The sequence below is a fragment of the Equus asinus genome, chromosome 13, assembly GCF_041296235.1.
Source record: "Equus asinus isolate D_3611 breed Donkey chromosome 13, EquAss-T2T_v2, whole genome shotgun sequence".
Taxonomy (NCBI): Eukaryota; Metazoa; Chordata; class Mammalia; order Perissodactyla; family Equidae; genus Equus; species Equus asinus.
This window is the reverse complement of record NC_091802.1, coordinates 43,356,559-43,380,312: the sequence shown is the minus strand read 5'-3', so window position 1 is coordinate 43,380,312 and position 23,754 is coordinate 43,356,559. Positions and strand designations below refer to the sequence as shown.

The 23,754-nt window shown below is 37.2% G+C and overlaps 1 protein-coding gene across 1 annotated transcript; it reads right to left on the bottom strand.

Annotated features, from left to right (window-relative positions):
• Nucleotides 1–1,905: 1,905 nt before the first annotated feature.
• Nucleotides 1,906–14,997, bottom strand: MEIOC (meiosis specific with coiled-coil domain). The gene is made up of 8 exons (XM_070483925.1): nucleotides 14,992–14,997; nucleotides 14,345–14,506; nucleotides 11,438–11,616; nucleotides 9,312–9,416; nucleotides 6,501–8,373; nucleotides 5,875–6,009; nucleotides 2,705–2,885; nucleotides 1,906–2,269 (listed from the first exon to the last, which is right to left on the bottom strand). The coding sequence occupies exons 1-8, from the start codon at nucleotides 14,995–14,997 to the stop codon at nucleotides 2,040–2,042; spliced, it is 2,871 nt and encodes a 956-aa protein (XP_070340026.1). The 3' UTR covers nucleotides 1,906–2,039.
• Between the last annotated feature and the right edge of the window lie 8,757 nt (nucleotides 14,998–23,754).

Here is a 23,754-nt window from a genome sequence, read left to right as displayed (position 1 = left end):
TGAATTAGAAATGATGGGAGCATCAGTTTTATGTTCCACCACAAATCCTCTGTGATGTTAATTTTCTAATGTTTTCATAGGTTTTAATTCAGAAGTACAATACATAAGAACTGTCCATTAGAAGATATACCGAAAAAAGGGACAAGCAACTAATTTGAAAATTATCTACAGGGTGACATAATTACAATTTCAAGGAATTTTTGTGCTTGTTTTTTGTTAACGGTCTAGTGTTTCATTTCTGACCACTGTCATGTAAAAGCTTCCTCAGAATTTTTATTCTGGTTTGCCTGAATTAGCATAAAGGCAAAGTGACCGTTTCATCTTTGAAGGAGGTAAGGTTAGATCCAAGGATATCTGAATGGCATTGGTTTATCTGCCAACTTACTTGTGTGTTAATGAAATTTAAAATTTAGCACCAGTTCTTATCTGTTAAATGAAATTTGATTGGTTTTCTGACATGAGTGACTCTTAAGGTTAGAAACAAATACAAACATGTACAAAAATGAAACCAAATATTTTCAACAAAGTAATTTATTTTTTTCCTGAGAGACTAAATTCAGTACAATATTTGTTTTCATAACATCCAACATGTCTTATGTCAAACTTAACCACTTTGTATGCAGTGACTGTGGTGGGGTGATCTATTTTATTTAACTACCCTCAATGTAATTCATTTGGGTAGTTTTAAGGCATATCAGTGATCAAAATGTTTCTCCCTACAGTTACTCCTGCATTCTCAATCAGTTTCTTCCGCACATCATCTAAAGAAAATTTATGTGGTGTGATTACACTCTTTTTTTAATACCAGGATTTCTAAAACTAGGAAAAAACACCAACATTTAAAACATCAGTGTTTCTAGTCAAGGATAGTTCAATTAAATTTCATCAGTACATTATATTACAGTTTAACTCATGGTAGAAATGTTAAAACCCAAGATCTTCTGAGTCACATAATACCAACATTTCATATTAAAGAATAAATTACTCAGGTTCCATACAAAGATATTAAGTGATGAGAAACAGAAAAAGCCAAGCTTTCAAGAGCTTTTAAAAAAATACAGAAGCAAACTAATGAACACAACTACACAAAATATACACTAACCAATTGCAAACTAAACTAGTTAAAGATTAACCTTAAAAAAATATTTTAGAACTTCGTGATACCCTCATAAAAGGCAGCAAACTAAGGGTATTAAAACAATAGTCATTATTTTAGTTACTGTGCATCAAATCTAAAAGATCCAGATAAAGGAAATGTTTTGATTCAATTTAAATACTTTAAAATTGGAAATATTTAATAATTGATAGTATAATTAAATTTTAAGAATATACACAAATGATTTGAACAGGTTTTATATTCAGTAACTTGCATGGTTTTTACCCTGGCACTTTTATCACTAATTTAGGAGAATCAGATGCATTTCCCTCCATATACCTCCCTCCTTAGTGCTATATAGGCACTAAGATTTCAAATTTATAAATATGGTAGTATTTTAAATATTAAATTTTTACATGAATATTGGGTTCATCCTTGTTTTCCTGTTTCCTAGGTATTATCCAGTTTTGTAAGGAAAACACTTTTATATCACAATCAAAACTTGTCTTGGTTACTAGACTGTAGCCATAAATGGGTTACAGTCACATAGATTCATTATTTGGAATTATACTTACTAAGGCAGACCTAAATGAAACTTATCTTCTAGAAGAATTTCACATTTGCATTTACCTGCACTGCAGAATGGGTTTAAGCAATATTTTAGCTGTTAGGAAGTATTTAATTTACTTAAAACTTGTTATCTTTGACTACTCAGAACTCCTAGAGTAGTCAACTTTACCTTTAAGTTCACTTTAAACTATATCTGATTCATTCCAAATAGAAGATTTTTAAATAGAAGTTAGACTTCATTAAGGTATTAACTTTAAATCTGAAAGAAAATTAATGTGCTGAAATTTTCAAGTTTAACAAGTTCATTAAATTTTCTAGCATGTCTTGATACATTTACTTATGAGCTTTTATTCTTCTTGCTGCTGGCAATTCCTTAATGTTTGTTTGCTTCACCTCTCTGGTTCATTGGATTACTACTATTTATGCTTTCATGGACTTTATCTTCACAGTTTACTGTATCTTGTAAAGCCTTTTCCACATCTGTTTGGCCAGCGGTACTGGCTGTTTTTGGCAAGGTCATCTGCAGTGCACACCACAGTGTAGTACGTGCTTTCCGAGTAGCCACACACATCTCTTTAATGGCTGAGGCAAGGGCAAAAACATCTGTAAAAGAAACGTTCAGGGTCAGTTCACATTAGATATCACTTAAATGTCTCTTAATTCTTACACAGTCCAGTGCTGGGCTACTACTAAGTGGTCAAACAGTATTATTTTTATAAAAGAAGAATGGCTATTGACTGAGCTAACGAAAGTACTTGACTTAATATTTGACAGTGTTGATATTTTATTTCTGACTTGTATGACAGTGACTGTGCTTTGGGTAGAACACAGACTTTGACAGAGTTGTTATAATTAAATGGATGAAATTAAAATAGATCGAAGTACTTTTGGAGTAAATTATGTGGGTATCATTTACCAAATTTATTCTTTAGATAAGTGTAAATTTTAGAAATACAACCTTTTAACCTCAAATTTGATTTTATTAACATTCAAATGATCTCATTTCCTTATCAAAAGAATATGCATTAATATTTGTACCTCTGTCATCTTGGCATCTAGGAACTCCTTGCCTTTGCCGATTTGAAGCATTAACAATTTCATCTTTTCTACGTGACTGTACAATGTGAATGGACTCCAAGTGTCTATCAAGAGCAGTAGAGATATTGGCATGAAGGGGAGAGCTTCGAAGACGTTCCATTTTGCCTAATAAAGTCACAACCTGAGGGAAACATTTTAAATTTTGATAAGGCAGGTAACCACATTGCCCTGTCATTAACTTAAGTCAAAACAAATCTTCAATGAAGCAGAACAGAGATGAGAGCAATGATATTCATCCAATAAATAACTGAACGCTTACTGTGTCCTGACACCATGCTGGGGGAAACAAAGATGGAAAGTCAGTCTTTTTGTAACTTGTATATGTTAATTCTAAAAGCTTTCAGGTCATCAGTTACTGGGAATAAGCAACAGTAAAAAAGTCAAACATTCAAACATTTCCATGTTGTAAACAGTTAATGCAAATATAAGATCCGACATTGTTTTCGGCAAATAAGAGAACAGCCTGAAAATGGAGCATTCTTAGGAGGTACTGTAGTACAAAGGAAAAAAATTTGAGCTAAAAGAAGTCCTAGATTGATTAATCCTGACCTCAGCAAGCCCATCCTGGGCCTCCTGTGTTCTCCTTTTGGAAATCAGAAATATTCAGATCATAATACTGACTAGTGGTAGTTTTAAGGAATCTATAATCCAGAAAATACTGTGGAAATAATACAAAATAAATCCTGTAACTGTCAAAACTGCTAAGGAAAATTAGGAAGTCTCTCAATCCTCTGCTTAATTCAACTTAAAAAAGCGCACTGGATATATTACATCAATAAGGGGAGTATGTTTCATAGTTGTATACGCCTAACGTGTTTCAAATTCTAATCCTGAAGGTGTAAGGAAAGAGAACGTTTTGAATAATTAGGATTTGGACATCAAGTAAATACAATAATTGCCTTTGGGAGCTAAATGATTTAAAATTCACATAAGAAGGTGGTGGTCAGTGATTACAGCAAGAAGAAAAATACCTCTCAATTAAGGAGCGAAAGGCACCTGAATGAATGTCTCTAACCTCACACTCAAGTTTCCTTGGAATAAATCTATGTCAGTTCAGGCCCATGGAGAAAACAAAAGTGTATAGGTATAAAATATTTTCCTCCCAACTGTACAACCAACCTGATTCTTGAGAGGAAAACAAAAGAAAAAAAAAAAAACTCCAGTGAACTACCAATTATATATTTTTTAAAATAAGACAATCATTTTAAATAAATGACAAATGTAAAGAAAGAAATTTGCACAGGTGATTTTTAATAAACTTTCAAAAGCTTTTTTTTTCAGAATTATACAAAACCAGCACACTAGTAGTATATGTAAAAATATTTTTGTCCTGTGTGTATTATTGATCTAATGTTGATAAATATAGAGAAAACAAAATTATAAAAGCTATGAACATAACCTTCTAATTAATGTGAAGCATAAGCAGAGCTGGGAAAATTATATTTCTTAATATCCACAGTTGCAATCCATTGATTTATTGCCTAGAAATGTATTACTGAGAAAAAGGAATTTTTTTTTAATATTGGCACCTGAGCCTAACATCTGTTGCCAATCTTCCTTTTTTTCCTTCTCCCCAAACCCCCCCAGTACATAGTTATATATTCTAGTTGTAGGTCTTTCTGGCTCTGCTATGTGGGACGCCGCCTCAGCATGGCCTGATGAATGGTGTCAAGTCCTCGCCCAGGATCCGAACCGGCGAAACCATGGATCGCTGAAGCAGAATTTGCAAACTTAACCACTCGGCCACAGGGTGGCCCCGAAAAAGGAATTTTAACTTGGAACAGTTTTAAGAAAAAATAACAAAAGACTGGAGTTTTTATTAACATAACATCTGGCTGTAAACCACGTCAGTATCTGACTATACCACTGATAAATTCCATTGTACAAATTTACAAATTTGATAAAAGAATTTCAATTGACCAAGGCTGAAAGCTAGGTAAAATCAATCTTTTCCTGCTGAAGTAGTTCATATCTATATTTTAAAGAAGCATGGTACACGAAAGAAACTAATAATCAATAAAATAGACTGTTGTGTTGATTTTTCTAATTCCTAACGGCTTTTATTCAAGCACAGAAACAACCTGTTTCACTGTATGCTTTTTCTCTGGAATTTTCATCAAATTTTTATTTGGAAAACTGTAACTTTTTAAGAGAAGGTCAAAAAAGAAAAAAAATTTACCCAACTCTATTAAAGTTGATTAGAAAATTCTGAAATTACAAAGGAGATAATAGGAACAGTCATTTGTTAAATTACAAAATGACTTAAAATCAGGATTCTTTACAACATTTGATTTGAAATGATTTACTACTTTTCCAAAACAAAGCTATTTTATAAAATTACGCATATCTACATACTTCAGTTTATCAATATTTAATACATGATGTATATACTTAATATTTGTTGAATAACTCAAGAGTGCAGAGTTAAGAAAATGAAATATGGTAAGTCCCTGTTAACTTACCATCTTGTATAATGCAAGCAACAGCTTCAGCTTGCTCATCAAGCTAGAAAACAAATGTTTGTGACTAAGAAATGGGACTCCCCCTATAAATAATATTCAAAACCCTTTTTGCTTTAAAAAAAAATGCTTTCTGGGGGCCGGCCCAGTGGTGCAGCGGTTAAGTTTGCACGTTCCGCTTTGGCAACCTGGGGTTCACTGCTTTGGATCCCCGGTGTGGATGTGGCACCGCTCATCAAGCCATGCTATGGCAGATGTCCCACATATAAAGTAGAGGAAGATGGGCATGGATGTTAGCTCAGGGCCAGCCTTCCTCAGCAAAAAGAGGAGGATTGACAGCAGATGTTAGTTCAGGGCTAGTCTTCCTCCAAAAAAAAAAAAAGCTTTCTGTTGAGGATTAGCTCCACTGTGATTTGGGTTTGAAGAGGAACCATTTAAATTACTAAACCTACTTTTTAAATGATTGAATGAGGCTATTTTCCCCTTCCTAAATATTAATCATATTCTAAGACCAAACATGGAAAAGAATATATTTCAGAGAGTTACACATAAATGTGATTTAAAAATCCTTTAGAACTCTAATTTGCTGACATGTTTTATAATTTTATCAGGCAATTTAAAAATCCATTATTGGATGCTTTTACAGCTTACTCTGGCTTGTTCTCGAAGTTCATCCACAATTAAGCGATCAACTCTAGATGGGTTGGAAGTCAGCCTTGGAATTGGAGTATTGTTAGTACTGGATACTTTTTTTCCTGGGTAATTCTTGGCAAGGGCCAATTCAGTCTGTAAAAAATTATATAATTTTTAGATGATGAATTTTCTAAGTATGATTCAATCGTGAATATTTCTCATAGGCCTAAAAATAGAAAATTATTCCTTTAAATAAAACTTGTTTTGGTATCAAAAGACAACAAATACAAACCACAGTACCACAGTATTTTTCTGTCATACTTAATTCATAGAAAATACCTGAGCATTCCAACAGCATAATACTTAAAAAATTCAAAGAAATAAACTTTTAACCCATTATGGAAAAAAGTCTACTTCACAAGCAAAATAAACTTTACATAAATAATTTTTTTTAAACCCCAACCCTTTTTAGTCTTTAAGTCATCTAATTAATTCCTTATAGTATGGACTATAACTACTGCACAGTGTAGAAGAATTCACCTTAGAAATAAGGCAAGTACTCTTAAACTACATGAAGGTAAACAAAATTAAGATAGGCAGAGGGGACATACTAAGTTACTCCTAAATACACAGCTTTTTATTACCTTTTTCCTCTCCTTTTCTAATGCTCTCCATTGTTCATAGCACTCTTCTAGACGAATATGAAGTTCACTGGCTGGTCCACTACGGGTTTTAATTGGTCTTTGAAATCCAAAAGTTGGCACGAAACCAGAAAAGGAATTATCACCATACATCATATCATTAAAATAAGGGTATAAATGGCTTAAGTCATCATAAGAAAACAAATCATAGGAATCCAACAGTGGAACAACTGAATGGCCAAATGGGTGGGTAGATCTTAGAGGAAACCCATTTGAACCAAGTTGTTGAAAACTCTGATTATGCCTTAAATCTCCCATCATATAATTATTAGAAAAGCATGATGCCTGTGTGCGAGTCACACGGCTATTAATATTGTTGTCTCCACTTCCCTGTCTGTGGCTATTAAAATGACCCTGTGACTCCAGCAGATCTTGATATGTATTTTGAGATAAGCCATCTAAATGCTTTGGACCATCCTCAGGATCATAATGTCCACTCTGGGGCTTAGCTTGAAAATTATGTTTGTTTACATTTTCAATGATCCCATACTGTTGAGCTGAATAGTTATCACAAAATCCATTTGGCTGCTTTATTTTTTTATCGGTAACCGATTCAAAGAGATTTTCTTCTCCAGTCTTTGTCAGTCCTTCCATGTGATTGACAGATTGAATTCTTTCTGCACCACCGAAACTGACATCAAAACTAGAAAATGCTAAAGGGTTTTCTTGGCAATACTTCTGAAATAAATTGCTATTTTGGGTTAAATTTGTGGATGATAGTTGTTGGAAATCTGCAGAATGGTTAGAACCTTTTGAAGCTGCACTTAAATGACTATTTAATTTCATCAAGTTACCTTGATTTCGAAAAGGAATAGGAGTGTTATTTTTTGTTTGGACATTCATCCAAGTTGGTCTACTTAAGTTGATAGCTCCTGAAGATGTTGCCGAGTTTGATAATAAATTCACTGATTTAAAATACTCAGAGATTGGGGGATCAGGTTTAGCAAACAGTTGCTTTTCTGTGACATTAGCAAAATCGCTATTAACTGAACAGGCTGTGTGAGGTTTTAGTCCATATTCTGATTTTAAGCCAAAATCAGCAGTGAATGCTGCTTCCTTTGCAAACTGTTTTTCTGTCAGATGTGGCGTAGCTTTTGGAAATGTGAAATTCTGCTGGTCAGGTATTGCCTCCTCCATTTTTTTCTGATTTGCTGGTTTAACCTGAAATAACTTTGTGTAAGTGTCTGCTTCTACAGTTGGTGTTTCAGCTGTGCCATTGGTTAATTTTTTACTATCTTGGACACTAAAATTCAAACACTTATTAAGCTTAGCCTTATTAGGATGAGCATATTCTGGGTATCTACAATAATCTGCATTTTCATTGTATCTGTTAAATTGAGAAAGAAACATCTCTGCCCTTTTTTGCTGTAATGGTGCTTCAAGACTTTTAGCACATATTTTCTCTCTTCCATAAAGGTAAGTATCAACTCCTGATTCTTTCATGATGTCAGACAGACCAGTTTGTGGTGTAAAACAGTTTTTGATAAATGGATATTCTTGGAATGTTGTCTTAGCTGTATCATTTGTCTGAACATTGTAACAGTTAGAATGATCACTTCGTGAGGGGTACATCCATTGTTCTTCAAGGTCTAAACCAGTAAATCCATGATAAAGTTCATCTATTTTTTGTTGTGGTGTGAGATTACTATTATACAGGTATGGCTTTTCCGCTGCTGAGACAGATTCACCACTATAAAAAGCTTGCTGAGAGATGGCTGTATCTATTGGCCTTTTGGTTTCTGTTAAGAGGTCATGGTGATCTGCAAATCTGCTTGTGTTCAATGGCCAAACTGACTTTAAATTGGAGGAGCAGGTCCTAGAACAAGTAAATATATTTAATTACAACTTAGGTTTTAAAAGACTTTATGTCCTCAATGGAGAAGGTAGGAAAGGTTTTCGAAAATATTTATCTTGCCCCACCTCACCATTCTCTAATCCTTTCCAACTTTGCCTTATAAGCTACCATTACATCCAAATAATTCTCTATCACTTGAAATGTGCTATATGCCATACAAATAATGTATTTTAACCTTAATATGTCTTCACTATACTTTCCCAAGAGGCATTAACTTAGGCCTGAGGCTGGTGACTGCACAGTCTTACATGAATTGTTTATCTACAGTAAGCAGAAAACAAAATAAGTTTCTCCTTTAATTAGGTTATTATATAATACAAAAGTGTTGTTGACCACAATTTTTTTAATTAAAAAAGATGTGTTTTACTGAAACTATTATTGAAACCAAAATATTTTAATTAGTTACATGTGTGCTGCATACTTTGCTATTTATGAAATAGGGCATTTGGCTAATATGGCTTCCATACCCAAATAAAACAATTAAAGCATATTTTAAAAAATTTTACCACATGAATAAAATCCATATGTATTTCTGCACAGCAGTCAAATGATAGTTTTATTCTTTGAGATATACATTATAAAAGCTCCTTGGAATGTATACTCTTTAAGCCAAACTTTAGCTCATGAACTCAAGGGAAATAGCTCTGAATTATGCAAGAATAATTTTCCAAATGAAAATTCTTAATAGCAAATTAAACCTTAGACTGAAACTTTCAATTGTATGGCAAGTACCTCAGCAAAATCAAGGCTCCTAAAAACAAATATTTGAATTAAGATGTCTATTGTCAGATGATTCTCTATTAAGTAAAAATAAAAGTTAATAAATAGGCTAATCTAGTATATTGAATTTAAAAGCTTACTACATACTAAATACTGTATTTATAATATAATATACTAACCCCTCAGCAAAATATGGCTGTGACTTATCTTGTTCTTCCAAAATGTTAGACACAAGTCCATATAAGTCTGTTTCACTGCCATAGTCATTTCTTTCTGTTTGAATCCTAAAAATAAATGAATATCTCATGTAAAGTATTTTACTCATACCGAAATCCAGTATATTGATTTCTATTTCCAGATTGATTCTACCATTATTTTTCTATAAAATATTTGGATTGAATCTATACTATCATTTCAAATAAAGAGGGAACAGGAACTCAAGAATATTTTCCATTTTAACATAGCATCTATGCTACATAAATATTTCTCCTTCATTTCAAATTCTATGTCTAGTTCACAATATATGCTTATGTCTTATTTCTCCAAAACACATCCTATTCATTTTAGACAACCAAGATATAAATCTCTGACCAAAGATGCTTGGTACCATGGCTGCTCCTGAAAGCATGTCTGGTCCTATTATTCATCAGTCCATCAGTACTTGCTCAGTTTTTCATTTGTGATTTGAAAACCATATGAACCTGCTGCTCTATTTTGGTGACTCTTTATACTAAATGTTGGATTACAAAGTAAAATGTGATATGGTCATCCTGGATACCACGGCAATATTGCAGTTGTCCCTTAAATGTAACAGATATGGGGACTATCCCTAAGTCCTTGCCAAAGAGGTAACTGGAGTTTCTGAAATCCTACCTGGTGACTAATGCTGTCTAAATAATACAAAATGTAAAAACCACAAGGAGATGGAAAATTGGTGCTGCCTTTTTACTTCCTATGGAATTTGGGTAATTTGTTCCTAGAAATAATATGCTGTTTTAAATTGTAACTTCTTGTTTTTTCATATTTTATTTCTAGTATTTCATAGTATAAGGACATTGTAGAAATAAAAGTACCTTTTATTTTGCATAATAAGCAAACATTTCATTGATCTTCATAACATAGGAAGGGCAGGTATTAGTAATCATTCAGCTGTTGAATGAATGATCATTTGAGATATTAAGAAACTTGTATTTTGCAAGGGTATATGTTTTGCCAAACTTTACTACACACTTGCTGAACAAATAGTCTACCTACACATCTAATGCTTTTTCCACTTCATTTTGTTATTTCATCAAGATTCAATATAAAGTTTTTGTATAATAATGTATTAGTATATATCTAGAAAAATATTCAATGTAATATACACTAAACTGTTCATACTGTTACTGAAAGGTGAGGAGGCAGGGTTATGGTGGACTTCCGCTTTTCTTTATATATTTCTGTAAAGTCTGAATTTTTTCAATGAATATGTATCAACTTAAAAAACATTTTTGTTTTTTGTAGAATTATATATTATAGTCTTTCTAATAAAATCACTCATAATTTACCAAAAATTTTAAATTTTTAACAATCTTTTTAATTAATAAGATTTTTAAAATAATTATTTCCTGGTTAAACTAAAGATGCACCAGCTTCTATCAACTGCTCCCTTATATATAATTTAAACAACGGCTCCCTTATGATAGATGTCTCTCCCTTAGGCTTCTCTTTGCAATAGGCTCCCATAATACCCTATACTTCCTCTTTTAAACCTCACTATACTTGCATGCCTGGCAAATCATCATCATGGTCATCATTGTCGTGGTCGTTGTCATTATCGTAAGATCTATAAAGGCACGGATAATACTTGCCATGTTAATTATAATATTCCCAGTAGGAGAGAATCTGGCATAGAGTAGGCCCTTATTATTTGTGGAATTGAATAGAAAAATAATTAAAAGTATCTTATGCTTGATAAAATCCTGTTTGTAGTGTACTTGTGAAGGAAAAAAATTACTGAAAATTTAGAACTGATGAAAAGATAGATCTAAAAATTGTAACTCATTTATATAAGTTATCTTTAGAAAGAGGAACTTAAGATTTACTAAGGGATGCCTCTAATGAATATAACAAAAGTAATAAGCTAAAAATTATACATACATAATTGCCCAGTTTAGGGCTTCCTAAACATTTGGTAAACATAAAATTATAATGCCATAACATTAAAATGCTGATATAGGGAACAAAGAGCTAATACAACTGGGTTCCTATGTAATCAAACTTAAAAACACTTCATTTAGCCTGAGAATCTAATGTATTAATTTACCTGTTCTTTACATTGATCTGAGAATTAGAAGGCTGTTTAATATCATCTCCATAAGTGGACCATGGTGCATAGAAAAGCGAAGAATCTACAGAACTTGAATATTCTGTTGATGAAGAAAGTGGAGTATAGGTCTGCCTTAGGTCAACACTGTCTTCACTCTGAAATTTTAAAGAAATGTTTGTATATCAGACACATCTAAACTACATCTATTACAGAATAATAGTGAAATAAGAAATTAGAGGAAATAACACATGCATAAGAGTTGGGAAACAAAATCAAATCTAGACTTAGCCCCTTAAGCTTACTTTACACTAGAGGTTGGCAAATTTTTTCTGTAAAAGGCCAGATAATAAATATTTTAGGGTTTGCTGGCTGTTCAGGTCTCTGTTGAAACTCCTCAATTTTGCTGTTCTAGCACCAAAGCAACCATATGTAAACAAATGGAAGTGGCCGTGTTCCAATAAAATTTTGTTTACAAAAACATGCACTCAGCAGATCTGGCCCCTGGTACTTGTTGTTTGTCCCTGGTATAAACACTTACAATTACTGCAATTTGAATTTTTTGAACAGATGAGCATTATGCGGACACTAGCAGTGTTATTTTTAATAAATAAATCTTTTACAAAACTCAGTCTTGATGCCCCCAATCTGTGAAACAAAAGTTAATGTACATTTATATAGAATTTTCAAAGAAATTCCACATAACATTATTGTATTCAGTCAATCTTGTGACCTGGGTATTCTCTGTATTTTAAAAACAAGGAAACTGAGATTACAAGTTACTGAGCCAACAGGTGACAAAACTAAAACCCAAATTCAAGGCCTTACTCCTACTCTAGGGCCTTTTAAAACAATATCATTAATTATTCAGCCTAGTTTCTATTTCCAAAAGATATATAAAAATGAGATGATATATGAAATGTTATCTCTTGGGAAACTTTAAAGATATTACTACAATTAGAAGAAAAATACAAGCTCATTTTTCTTTTTCTCGTGAACACTTCTATCATGAACTTTGAGTATAAGGTAAAAAGTTCGAATTTTAAGATTTTATGAATTATTTAAAATCCTGTCTTCTTCCAAAAGATGCTGAGGTACAGTAAAATAATTTAAAACACTTAAAATAGTAGAATGAATTTAACAAACAACAAATAAAAAAGATTAATTTAGATGTATTCTATTCTAGAAAATGTTTGTTTAAAGAAGTATAGATACACAATTTTTAACTCTTCAAATAAGGAACTACAAAAACTTGAGATGTAATTACTATGAATATTCAGATATAAACACAAGAGAAATGGCATTTTTTATAAATACAGAAGAGATATAATCCTGGCTAAAAATATTTTCTAATTGCTTTTATTTTCTTAATCAAAATTTATATAAAGAGAAAAGACAAATATTCCTAAATTTTTGTTCTTCATAGACATGATAGTTGAAAAACAACATTTTAAACATACAACACTGAGTTTATATTATATCAATAAAATATGAAAATTAATTCCCTCCAATAACCTATCTTCAAGTCTCTCAAATATTTTACAACTATTTGTTTAAATTCTGGTTATGATTACTATTTTAAACCTACACTACAATTTTCTTGTTTATAGCTTATATTATGATCACTATTCTGAAGTTGGGGGAACTGAGGCACAGAAGGGATTTTGCTAAGAGTGCCACTAAAAACTACCTTTCCAGATGTTAGTTAGTAACTTTTACCAAGGCTTTTATCTTTAGAACCTTTCATAATTTTATTCCATTAGTTCTGAAGTTTTTATCATAGGTCTACCATAAGTCTCTTTTAGGTGTTAAGTATCCAAAGTGACATACATAAATGTTCATCTTTTTGAAATAGTTGCTTGAACAAAAGAGCATTTTCAGATTATGTAATGTCAAATTAGGCAAACAGTATTTGAAACTAAATATATTTTGGGAGTATTCTTTCAAGTACATTTTACATTTTAAAATAAGTTTTGAGAATTAGAAAAATTAAGTCCTTTTAGAAGACTGATCTAAATTTTGTATTCTAGAACAAAACAAGAAACTAATGTGGTTGATTCAAACATCGTTATACTTTAAACATCTGGATCCTTTTCAGTTAAAACATTTATGAAAATTAAATAGGCAAATGCTTAGGGTTGGCATTTTAATTAGTCTTGATGACTGCAAAATGTATCACTTATATCCTTGATATACGTAAAACAATCAACTGAAATTAAATTCAAGTAAATTTTAGCAGCGATATAAACATTACAGACAGCAGGGGAATCCTGGTCTTGGCAGTGAAAAGACCTGGGTTCCACTTGGGTTTTGTCACTCAGGGCACAAAACAAGCTCTCCCAGCCTCAGTTTCTCAGTCTGTACAGCGGGCATAATACTATACAAGGCTGCAGTGTGGATTAAATAATTTATTTCAAGGTATTGTTATAATTCAAAGCGAACAATATCAACATTGACGTCCTGGTTAAATACTTTTAAATGAAAATGACTTACGTTACCCTAAGACTAATTTAATATGGCTAACAAAATTAAACGTTTTCGGTGAAGTAAAAGGTAGCATGTAACCTAAGACAGTGTTAAAGCCAGAGAATAAACGAGTGAAAAAACTTCACCTTCAAACTATCAAAATTTATGTTTCTACTAACTTGCAATAAATGCTTGAAGGAAAAAATATTTTGTGGTCTTCCTACGCAAACAGGGATTTTCTTACATTTCTGGCATCATGCTATGCTGAGGGCCAGATGAAAACAAGAATCAATGAAAAATCGTAATCCTTGTTTTCAAAGCAAAGTACGTATTCTGCAAACCCTGTATTTAACCTGCTGTTCCTCGCTTTCTGGTCCTAAACTTGGAGCAATTTAAGACCGATGTGGATCGGCCGGGGTAAATGGATCCGATTTGGGATACACTCGCGAGCAAGGGCAGGGGCCGCTGGACCTGCGACTTGTAGCAGTCGTAGAAGGAAGTGGAGCCGGTCAACATCACGCTGCTGAAGACGTCCGGGAGCCGGCTGGCGTCGGCGCCGAGGCCACAGCAGCGGTTCGCACCTCCGCGGAACGCCACCTTCGGCTGCACACAGCGGGAGCGGGGACGGCACAGACGTCAGGCAGCGCAGAGCCGCGGCCCCGCGTCCGCCGCTCCCCGAGGACCCCGCCGCGGCCGCGCCCCGCCCCCGGGGCTCCCCCTCGGCCTCCGGGCCGTCGGCCGCCCAGCCCGCGCCGCGCCGCGCGCTCGCCCTGACAGGCCGCCCCCCCGCCCGACGTGGAGGCGGTGGCCGCGGCCCCGGCGTCGCGCCCCCCAGCCCGGGCCCGAGCTGTTGCCGCGCCCCCCGCCCGGACGCCCCGTCGGGGCTCCCAACCGGCCCGGGCCCGCTCCCGCCCGGCCCGGCCTCCTCAGAGAACCGCGTCTGCGGGCGCGCCCGCCCCTCAGCCTCTCCTCACCGTCGCCGTCCTCCGAACCCAGCGCGCCCCGGCCCCGGCCCGTCCCCACCGGTTACCTCAATCCCTCCCTCAGGCCTGAGGGCGAGGGGACCGGCAGGTGTCTCGGCCGCTCACCTCCATGGGGCCCCCCCAGCCCCTCAGGGACCAGGTACCGCTCCTGGGGCACGGGGGTGAGGGGGGGCGTCGAGGCCCGGCTCCCTCAGCCCGCACCCCGCCGCTGCCACCGCCTCCGCCGCCGCCCCGGGCGCTGCCTGGAGCCGGTCTGTGGGTGGGGGGCGGGAGCGGGGAGGGAGGGGCGGGGGGAGAGGCCGTTACATTGCCTTCCCCCGGCTCGCGACCCCGCACGCGACCGGGCACCGGCCCGCCCCGCCCCCTTCTGTGAGGCCCGCCCCCGGCTTCGCACCCCCTCATTGGCCCGCCGCCCAGCCAATGGGCAACTGCCTCCAGGGCCTGTTACCCCCACTCTACCCCTCCGGAGACAAGGCCAAGAAGGGGCGGTTAGCCGACCTCGCTCTCCCTCAGCTTTTGAGCCTTTCCCGCTCAAAGTAAGCGTGTTCTGGATTGGCCCGGACTGGCAAGCACCAGTCCGATGATTGGCTAGTAGAGCGGGGCGTGGAAGGAGGAGACGGAGCTCGGGCCTACCGGGTGCGAGAAGCGATGGAAGCGGTCGGAAGATTTGAGAAGTCGCTTAGCAACTGGATGATAATCCTAAACCTCTTGGCTGCGTACCTTGTGCCACCATTTCACTTTTGCCCCTTGGTCCCTCCCCTAACTCCCAGAATCCTTTGGAGTCTCCTAGAGAACAATAGACTTGTACCAGTTTACAGAGGGTGAAGACCCCGTGAAGGAGTTGGGTGTTGTTGGGAGACCCCCCTGCCCCCAAAGGAGAGCTGCCCTCTCCTCTGCCCTAGGCCTCAGGCTACAGTGTAGGGGGGAGGCGTTTTGGTGTTAAGGTAACTCTTGAACAAAGTTCTCTGACCTGCACAAGACAAACCATTGACATCTGCAGTCCCATTTGAGGATGTGATAGTCTCAGAGAAATGCCAGTTTTTGTTCCCATACAAAGCTAAAACATTTTGAAGATGATTAAAGTGAACACAGTAAGCACCTTTAGGGTGTTTATCTTTAAAATCAAAACTTGAGAAGCGCTCAATTAAGTGGAAGATGTTCTTTCGACTCAGGCACAAATGGGAATAGGATAGGGGACAAGTTTTATTGGCCCGTATTGTCCTGATAGTTATTTCAGATCACTACTCAGCTTTGATTTATACATTTCTTTCCTTATCACACCGTTAAAGTTGCTGACATGGCGCTCATTCCCACCTTGTGTTGAGAGCATACTGTCTTTTCTCTCTCTCTCCCGTAGTACCCAGAAGAATTTTGAAAAACTATGAATCCTCTTATGTATCTTTTTCATTGTAAAAAGATATATGTAAGATTTGCCATTTTGTCATTTTCACATGTACAATTCAATGGCATTATATACATTCACAGTGTTGTGCAACCATCACCACTATGCGTTTCTGGAAATTTTTCATTATCCCAAATAGAAACTCTGTACCCAATAAATAATAACTGCCCATTTCCTCTCCCCCCAACCCTTGATAACCTCTATTCTACTTTCTGTCACTACAAATTTGCCTGTTCCGGTACTTCATATAAGTGGAATCATATCATTTGTCCTTTTGTGACTGTCTTATCTCATTAGCATAGTATCAAGATTCATCTGTGTTGTTGCATGTGTCAGGACTCCATTCCTTTTTCTGGCTGAATAGTATTCCACTGTATGTATGTACCACATTTTGTTTATCCATTCATCAGTTGACAGACACTTGGATTGTTTTCACCTTTTTGCTATTGTGAAAAATGTTGCTATGAACATTAGTGTACAAGTATATGTTTGATTCCTTTTTTTCAGTTCTTTTGGACATATACCTAAGAGTGGAATTGTTGGGTCATATGGTAATTCTGTTTAACATTTTGAAGAGCACCAAACTGAAAAGTACCTGCACCATTTTATGTTCCCAGCAGCAATGCACCAGGGTTCCAATTTCTCCACGTCCTCAGCAACACTTATTTTCCTTTTTTTTTTAACAGTTACTATTCTAGAGGGTGTGATGTAATATCTCATTGTGATTTTGATTTGCATTTTCCTATGATTAATGATGTTCAGCATCTTTTCATGTGCTTACTGGCCATTTGTATATCTTCTTTGGAGAAATATCTATTCAAGTCCTTTGCTCATTTTTTGAGATCCTTCTGTCTTGCTTAGTATTAGTATGGTTTGTTTTGGAAATGATGATTACAGGAAAATTTAACATACCAGTGAATACATTAGTAAAGGGTACATTTTAGTTATGGAGCAGAGCAAGTATTTAGTATGTAGTTAGTTCTTTCTTTCAGCTCTTATATTCCTTTTTTGGAAAATCTCATTCTGAACGTGTACGTTAAGAGGTGGGTGGGATTGGTTTCATGATCTTACCCAAAGATATATACAAACCACAGATTAAAGTGAGAAAGAGAAATACTCAAATATTTTTTTATGTCTTCTCTGCCTTCATCTGAATTTAAAGTTTTTTGGGAAAGGGTGACCTTGTTTCTCCATTTATTGAATATTCCTGTATAGGAGCAACCATGAAAGATTTTTATATGATAGGGTTAATCATATTCTGGTAACCTTGATCCAACTCAGAATATAGTGCCCTTACGTAAACAAACTCATTTTTTTCTTTGCTATTTTGGGAATATTAAGTGAATCTGAATTTATTATTTTTTTAAAAAAGATATTTAAGAAGGGGCTGGCCCAGTGGCCAAGTGGTTAAGTTCGTGCGCTTCCCTGCAGGCGGCCCAGTGTTTCACTGGTTCGAATCCTGGGCATGGACATGGCACTGCTCATCGAACCACGCTGAGGCAGCGTCCCACATGCCACAACTAGAAGGACCCACAATGAAGAATATACAACTATGTACCGGGGGGCTTTGGAGAGAAAAAGGAAAAAAATAAAATCTTAAAAAAAAAAGATATTTAAGAACATTCTTTGGTAGGACTAGGAACAATTTAGACCTATTCCATCCTGAAAACTTAGTGTAGAATACAGACTTTCTCCTCCAAAATACATCTAAAGGTTAACTTCTTTTTTTTCTTCAACTCTGGAAGACCATGTACAATGTGGTACTCTTCAGTTACGTCAATGAAGCCCTTTTTACACTTTTACAGATGCTTAAACATTTTGTTTTGTAACAGAAATAAAATATCAGTTCCATTGAAAAAACAGAGTTGATCTGCCTCCTAGAAATATTTTGAGTGATAAAATAAATAGGATTTCATTATTCTCCCAAGTGAGACTTTGAGTTCAAATAAAGCACTTTTTTTTTTAAGATTTTATTTTACCTTTTTCTCCCCAATCCCCCCCGGTACATAGTTGTATACTTTTAGTTGTGGGTCCTTCTAGTTGTGGCATGTGGGACACCGCGTCAGCATGGCCTGCCATGTCTGCACCCAGGATCCGAACCTGCAAAACCCTGGGCCACCAAAGTGGAGCGCGTGAACTTAACCACTCGGTCGTGGAGCTGGCCCCTAAAGCACTTATTTTTGAAGGTTCCAAGTGTATTAGGGGCACAACCTCAATACCAAAGAGAGAACTCTGATTTAATCCTCCATAGAAAGCAATCGTATCATTCCAAGTCAATATATAATTAAATCATTGCAGGGTTGTTATATATGCTCACATCTGTATTAAAAGAATTGTTTTTCCAGCGTCCTAAAGGACTCGTGGTCCAACCACTTAAATGGGCTGCAGACCTGCTGCAATTCAGACCATGCGGTTCTTCACAGGCTTCTCTGACTTGAAGGACTAGATTCCTTTAATTATACCTTCTGAAATCAAATGCGCTGCCAGATATGGTTTCTCAACCTCTAATTGCTTGTTGGAAGTCTTTAAAAATGTTCCTTATTAGAGCTATTTGAAACTACTTCTCCTTTTTTGGATACTCGAATTAGTGTTTTTCTGGCTCTCCAGCATTAATTTCATAGCTTTTCCCTTTGTAGGAAGTAAGTTAGTTTCTCCTGTTCCCCTTCTGGTTGGAAGGGGTTCCAGGTCACTCTCTCTTAGTCTGTGCTCAAGGAAACTTGTGGGTCTCTACTTAGCTCGAGATGAGACCCTGAAAGATTCACGCGTTTACCTTTGTGGAATAAATGTTTCTGCTTGCAGTGGGGCAGATACTTGAGTTGATTAATATTTATCGAAGACAATATTAATATTCCTTTCCTATGGCAAACTCTTCTCCCTTCAAAGGTCAGAATTAATGTTCTTTCTCATCTTTTTATATTTTGGTCTTTTTCTAAGTATAACATTTATTGCTTGAATGGATTTTAATGGGAGCATATTTGATATTTAAACCGATGAATTAGACATGGAACTAGGGTTTTCATTGTAAAATGAAAAGTTCTGAATATCTCTGTTTCATTGCCCTCCAAAACTGAGTTTCTATTTCTCAAGGTTTGATTGGAACCATGTGTTAGAAAAGGTTCATAGAAAAAGACACCTTAAAAAGATGTCTTTGTAAATTTCTTTTAGAACTTTAAGTTTCTCCTGAATTTGAGGGATCCCCAGACTGTACAATGAAGGGTCTTGTGACACCAATGGGTCAGAAAACAACTTTAAAAACAAATTAAGATCCAGAGTTTTACTTCAGGCCACAGAGTTCAAGAACTTATGAGGGGACCTGTTTTCTTTTGTTTTTGTTTTTGTTTTTTTTTTTTTTTGAGGAAGATTAACCCTTAGCTAACATCTGCTGCCAATCCTCCTCTTTTTGCTGAGGAAGACTGGCCCTGAGTGAACATCCGTGCCCATCTTCCTCCACTTTATATGTGGGATGCCTACCACAGCATGGCTTGTCAGTCGGTGCCACGTCTGCACCCAGGATCTGAACCGGCGAACCCCGGGCCACCTAAGTGGAATGTGCTCACTTAACCACTCCACCACCAGGCCGGCCCTTAGGGGACACATTTTTAAAGGTGTATTAAACCTTTGTGTGTTGTGATGTACCGCTGGAAACAAGCTTCCTTCCAAAGGATAATCAAATTAAAAGGACATTCTATATACCCTTAAGGTGGGAAATAGATTCTGGATTTATAGAAACTTCCTGAAAATCAGTAAGCAGCCCAAATTTCTATATTATTTTATCTGTCTCATTTTCTGTTTGAGCAGTCTAAGATACTGTGAGAGGACATATTTATAGGTCCAGTCTGAAAGTTGGGTTGTTTTGTAAATCATTGTGTTAAATAATGAGGCTCGGGCATCCTTATCGGTTTGTCAGAGCCTGGAGATAATTATTTCATTGCAAAAGTTTTTAAAACCCTCTCAGGTTCCGAGCTGGCCCCTAATTAGGAAGGGTTCTCCAGACCTGTCCTCCCCAGGGCACCTACAAAACTGAAACCTGGAGAAGCTACCTCGTTGACTCCTGCTTTGGAGGGAGGAGTAAGGGAGGTTTCTCCAGTCGTAAGGCTCTACCTCTGTTTCAAGGTCTTTCTCTCTGATCTGGAGTCCCACTGCTTGTCTGACTTGACGATCTAGTTCTCTCTCTATTTAATAGACTTTATTTTTTAGAGTGGTTTTGGGTTCACAGCAAATTTGAGTGGAAAGTACAGAGTTACCATATACTCCCTGCCCCTACGCTTGCACAGACTCCCCCAACATCAGCATCCTGCACCAGAGTGGTACATTTGTTACAGTCGATGAACCTACATTGACACATCATTATCAACCAAAGTCCATAATTTACGTGAGGGCTCACTCTTGGTCTTGTACATTCTATAGATCTCGACAAATGTATAATGACATGTATCTACCATTATGGTATCATACAGAATAGTTTCACCGCCTTCTGTACTTTACCTTTTCATCCTTCCCTCCCTCCTAACTCCTGGTAACCGCTGGTCTTTTTACTGTCTCCATATTTTGCCTTTTCCAAGAGGTCATATAGTTGAAATCATATAGTATATAGCCTTTTTGTATTGCTTTCTTCACTTAGTAATATGTGTTTAAGGTTCCTCCATGTCTTTCCACGGCTTGAAGCCTCGTCTCTTTCTAGTGCTGAATAATATTCCATTGTCTGGCTGAGCCACAGTTTATTTATCCATTCACCTGCTGAAGGACATCTTGGTTGCTTCTAAGTTTTGGCAATTATGAATAAAGCTGCTATTAACACCCATGTGCAGTTTTTTGTGTAGACATGTCTTCAGCTCATTTGGGTGAATACCGAGGAGCACGATTGCTGGGTTGTATGGTAAAGTATGTTTAGTTTTGTAAGAAACTGCCAACCTGTCTTCCAAAGTGTCTGTATCATTTTGCATTCCCACCAGCAATGAATGAGAGTTCCTGTTGCTCTGCATCCTCACAAGCATTGGTTGTCATCAGTGTTTAAATTCTGGCCATTCTATTAGATGTATAAAGATATCTCATTGTTTACTGTTCTTTTTTTTTTTTTTCACTTTTTATTTTTTTGAGGAAGATTAGCCCTAGCTAACTACTGCCAATCCTCCTCTTTTTGCTGAGGAAGACTGGCCCTGAGCTAACATCCATGCCCATCTTCTTCTACTTTATATTTGGGATGCCTGCCACAGCATGGCTTTTGCCAAGCAGTGCCATGTCTGCACCTGGGATCCGAACCGGCGGACCCCAGGCTGCCGAGAAGCCAGACATGTGAACTTAACTGCTGCACCACTGGGCTGGCCCCTTACTGTTCATTTTTATCTCTTGCTTTTACATATTCCGGGCTCCTAATTGCCTCTTTACTTTTTCTTACTGTTCCAGCTTCTAGACAAGTGGTTCTCAGAGTTCAGTCCCCAGAACAACAGCATCAATAGCACCTGGGAACTTGTTAGAAATGCAAGTTGGGGGCCCTCGCCCAAACCTACTAAATGAGCAGCTCTGGGGATGGGGCCCAGCCCTCTGTATTTTAACAGCTCCCAAGGTGATTATGGTGCAAGCTAAAGTTTGAAAACAAGTTCCAGACCTGCACTGTCCAACATGGCAGCCTCTAGCCATGCACAGCTACTGAGCTCTTGGAATACGGTTAGAACGAATTGAGATGTGCTGTAAGTGTAAAATGCACTCTGGAGTTTGAAGACCTAGTATGAGAAAAGAGAAAGTCAAATACCTTATTTGATAATTTTTATATTGATAACATACTGAAATTATAATATTTTAGATATATTGGGTTAAATAAAATATATTGTTAACATTAATTTCACCTGTTTCTTTTTAGATTTTACAGGGGGTTACAAGAAAATTTTAAGTTACATATGTGGCTCTCAAAATATGTCTGTTGGACAGCGTTATTCTAGACCATGAGTCTGCAAACTACAGCCTGAAGGCCAAATCTGGCCTACTGCCTGTTTTTATATGGCCCATGAACTAAGAATGGTTTTAAATTTTTAAATGGTTGAAAATAAATTTTACAAAACCTGATGTTCCGTGATATGTGAAAATGATATGAAATTCAAGTTTCATTGTCCGTAAATAACGTTTTCTTGGAACACAGGCACACTCATTTATTTATGTGTTGTCTGTGGTTGCTTTTGCTCTACCATAGCAGAAAGGTAGCTGTGACAAAGACCCCATGGCCTGCAAGTCTGAAATATTCACTCTCTGGCCCTTTACAGAAAAAGTTCACTGCCCCCTGTGCTACACTGTCAGTTTCCGCACCCTCCCTGGGAGAGGACCCTGCTTTTAACTTGCTCCTGTTCTCTGTTTTCAAGCTTTGCTTAGCTTTAGGCCCAACTCCTTGACCCACTACTGCCCGAATCTCAGTGGGATTTTGACGTTGCAAGATTTGATCTATGCATTATTTAGAGGCAGGCCCCAAATGTCCTTGCCTTCCTAGAACTGCACAAGGAACTTATGGACCCAGCAAAAAGGAACAGAGAGATGTTAAATAGCTTCTTTCTCCAAAAGTAGGGCCTTCCTTCTCAGAGAACAAGAGAACCCAGGATTGACATTTCCATCAGATACAGAAGTGAGCCTATGATTTAGGGTTGGCCTGTTTTTTTCACATCTCAGCAACACCTCTTCAATTAAAACTCTCTCTCCCTCTGATCAGCGTATGCCTACTCCCAACCAGTTCAGTTGGCTTCTGCAGCTCTTTGTCCTGCCAGATATAGCGTGGAAATCACTATGATGAGTTTTTCCACTCCAGTGAAACAGATGTCTGGGTCCCTTTGTGAGCCTCTTGATCCTTACTGTCTGCTACCCACACCAGTATGCAACCAAAGCCTTGTTGGCTCAATGAATTGTTATAGTCTCATTTTATAGGATCCTCAAAGAAGAGAAGTATGGCTGTGGTTTCCAGAATGTTAATTGATAACAGTTCTTGGCAACAGTGCTCTTCCTGGCTTTCCCTCCTTAACCTGCTCCTTCCACCCATAATAATAACACCATTCCTTAATAGAGTGGCACCAGTCTGGAATTTTCAGTTCTCTCCCTCTCTCTCTCTCTCTCTCACACACACACACACGTCCTTCATTCCTTTCTTCCTGGCTCTACTGATTACACTTAGGACTGTTTAACTTTCTAATACGAGCTAGTTTGTAAGCATGCTTTCGGAACATTGTAATGATGTGAATATTAGTGGTTAAAAGGGGCCTCAGTGAGAAGTGTTGCTCCCCATTTCAACCACACTTCATTGTCAAAGTTAAGGAGGAGTCTTGCATCTCTGTTCATTTAAGAACTCTCTCCTCTAGACAATTGTCTTTATATTCTATAGTTGAGTTGAATTTAGGCTCTAGGCTGGGGTTGGGAAGAGGCAGAAACCGCCTATCACAGAGGTAAACCCTAAACAAACCTGGCTTTTCCTATTAATAAGTAGGTCAGCTCAT

Bases quoted from the DNA above. Each gene is read 5' to 3' on its own strand.
- MEIOC (XM_070483925.1), bottom strand. The intron at 9,417-11,437 runs GTAAATTAATAC...ATTTATTTTTAG, and splicing joins CAGATCAATGTAAAGAACAG to GATTCAAACAGAAAGAAATG. The intron at 8,374-9,311 runs GTTAGTATATTA...TACTTGTTCTAG, and splicing joins CAGCCATATTTTGCTGAGGG to GACCTGCTCCTCCAATTTAA.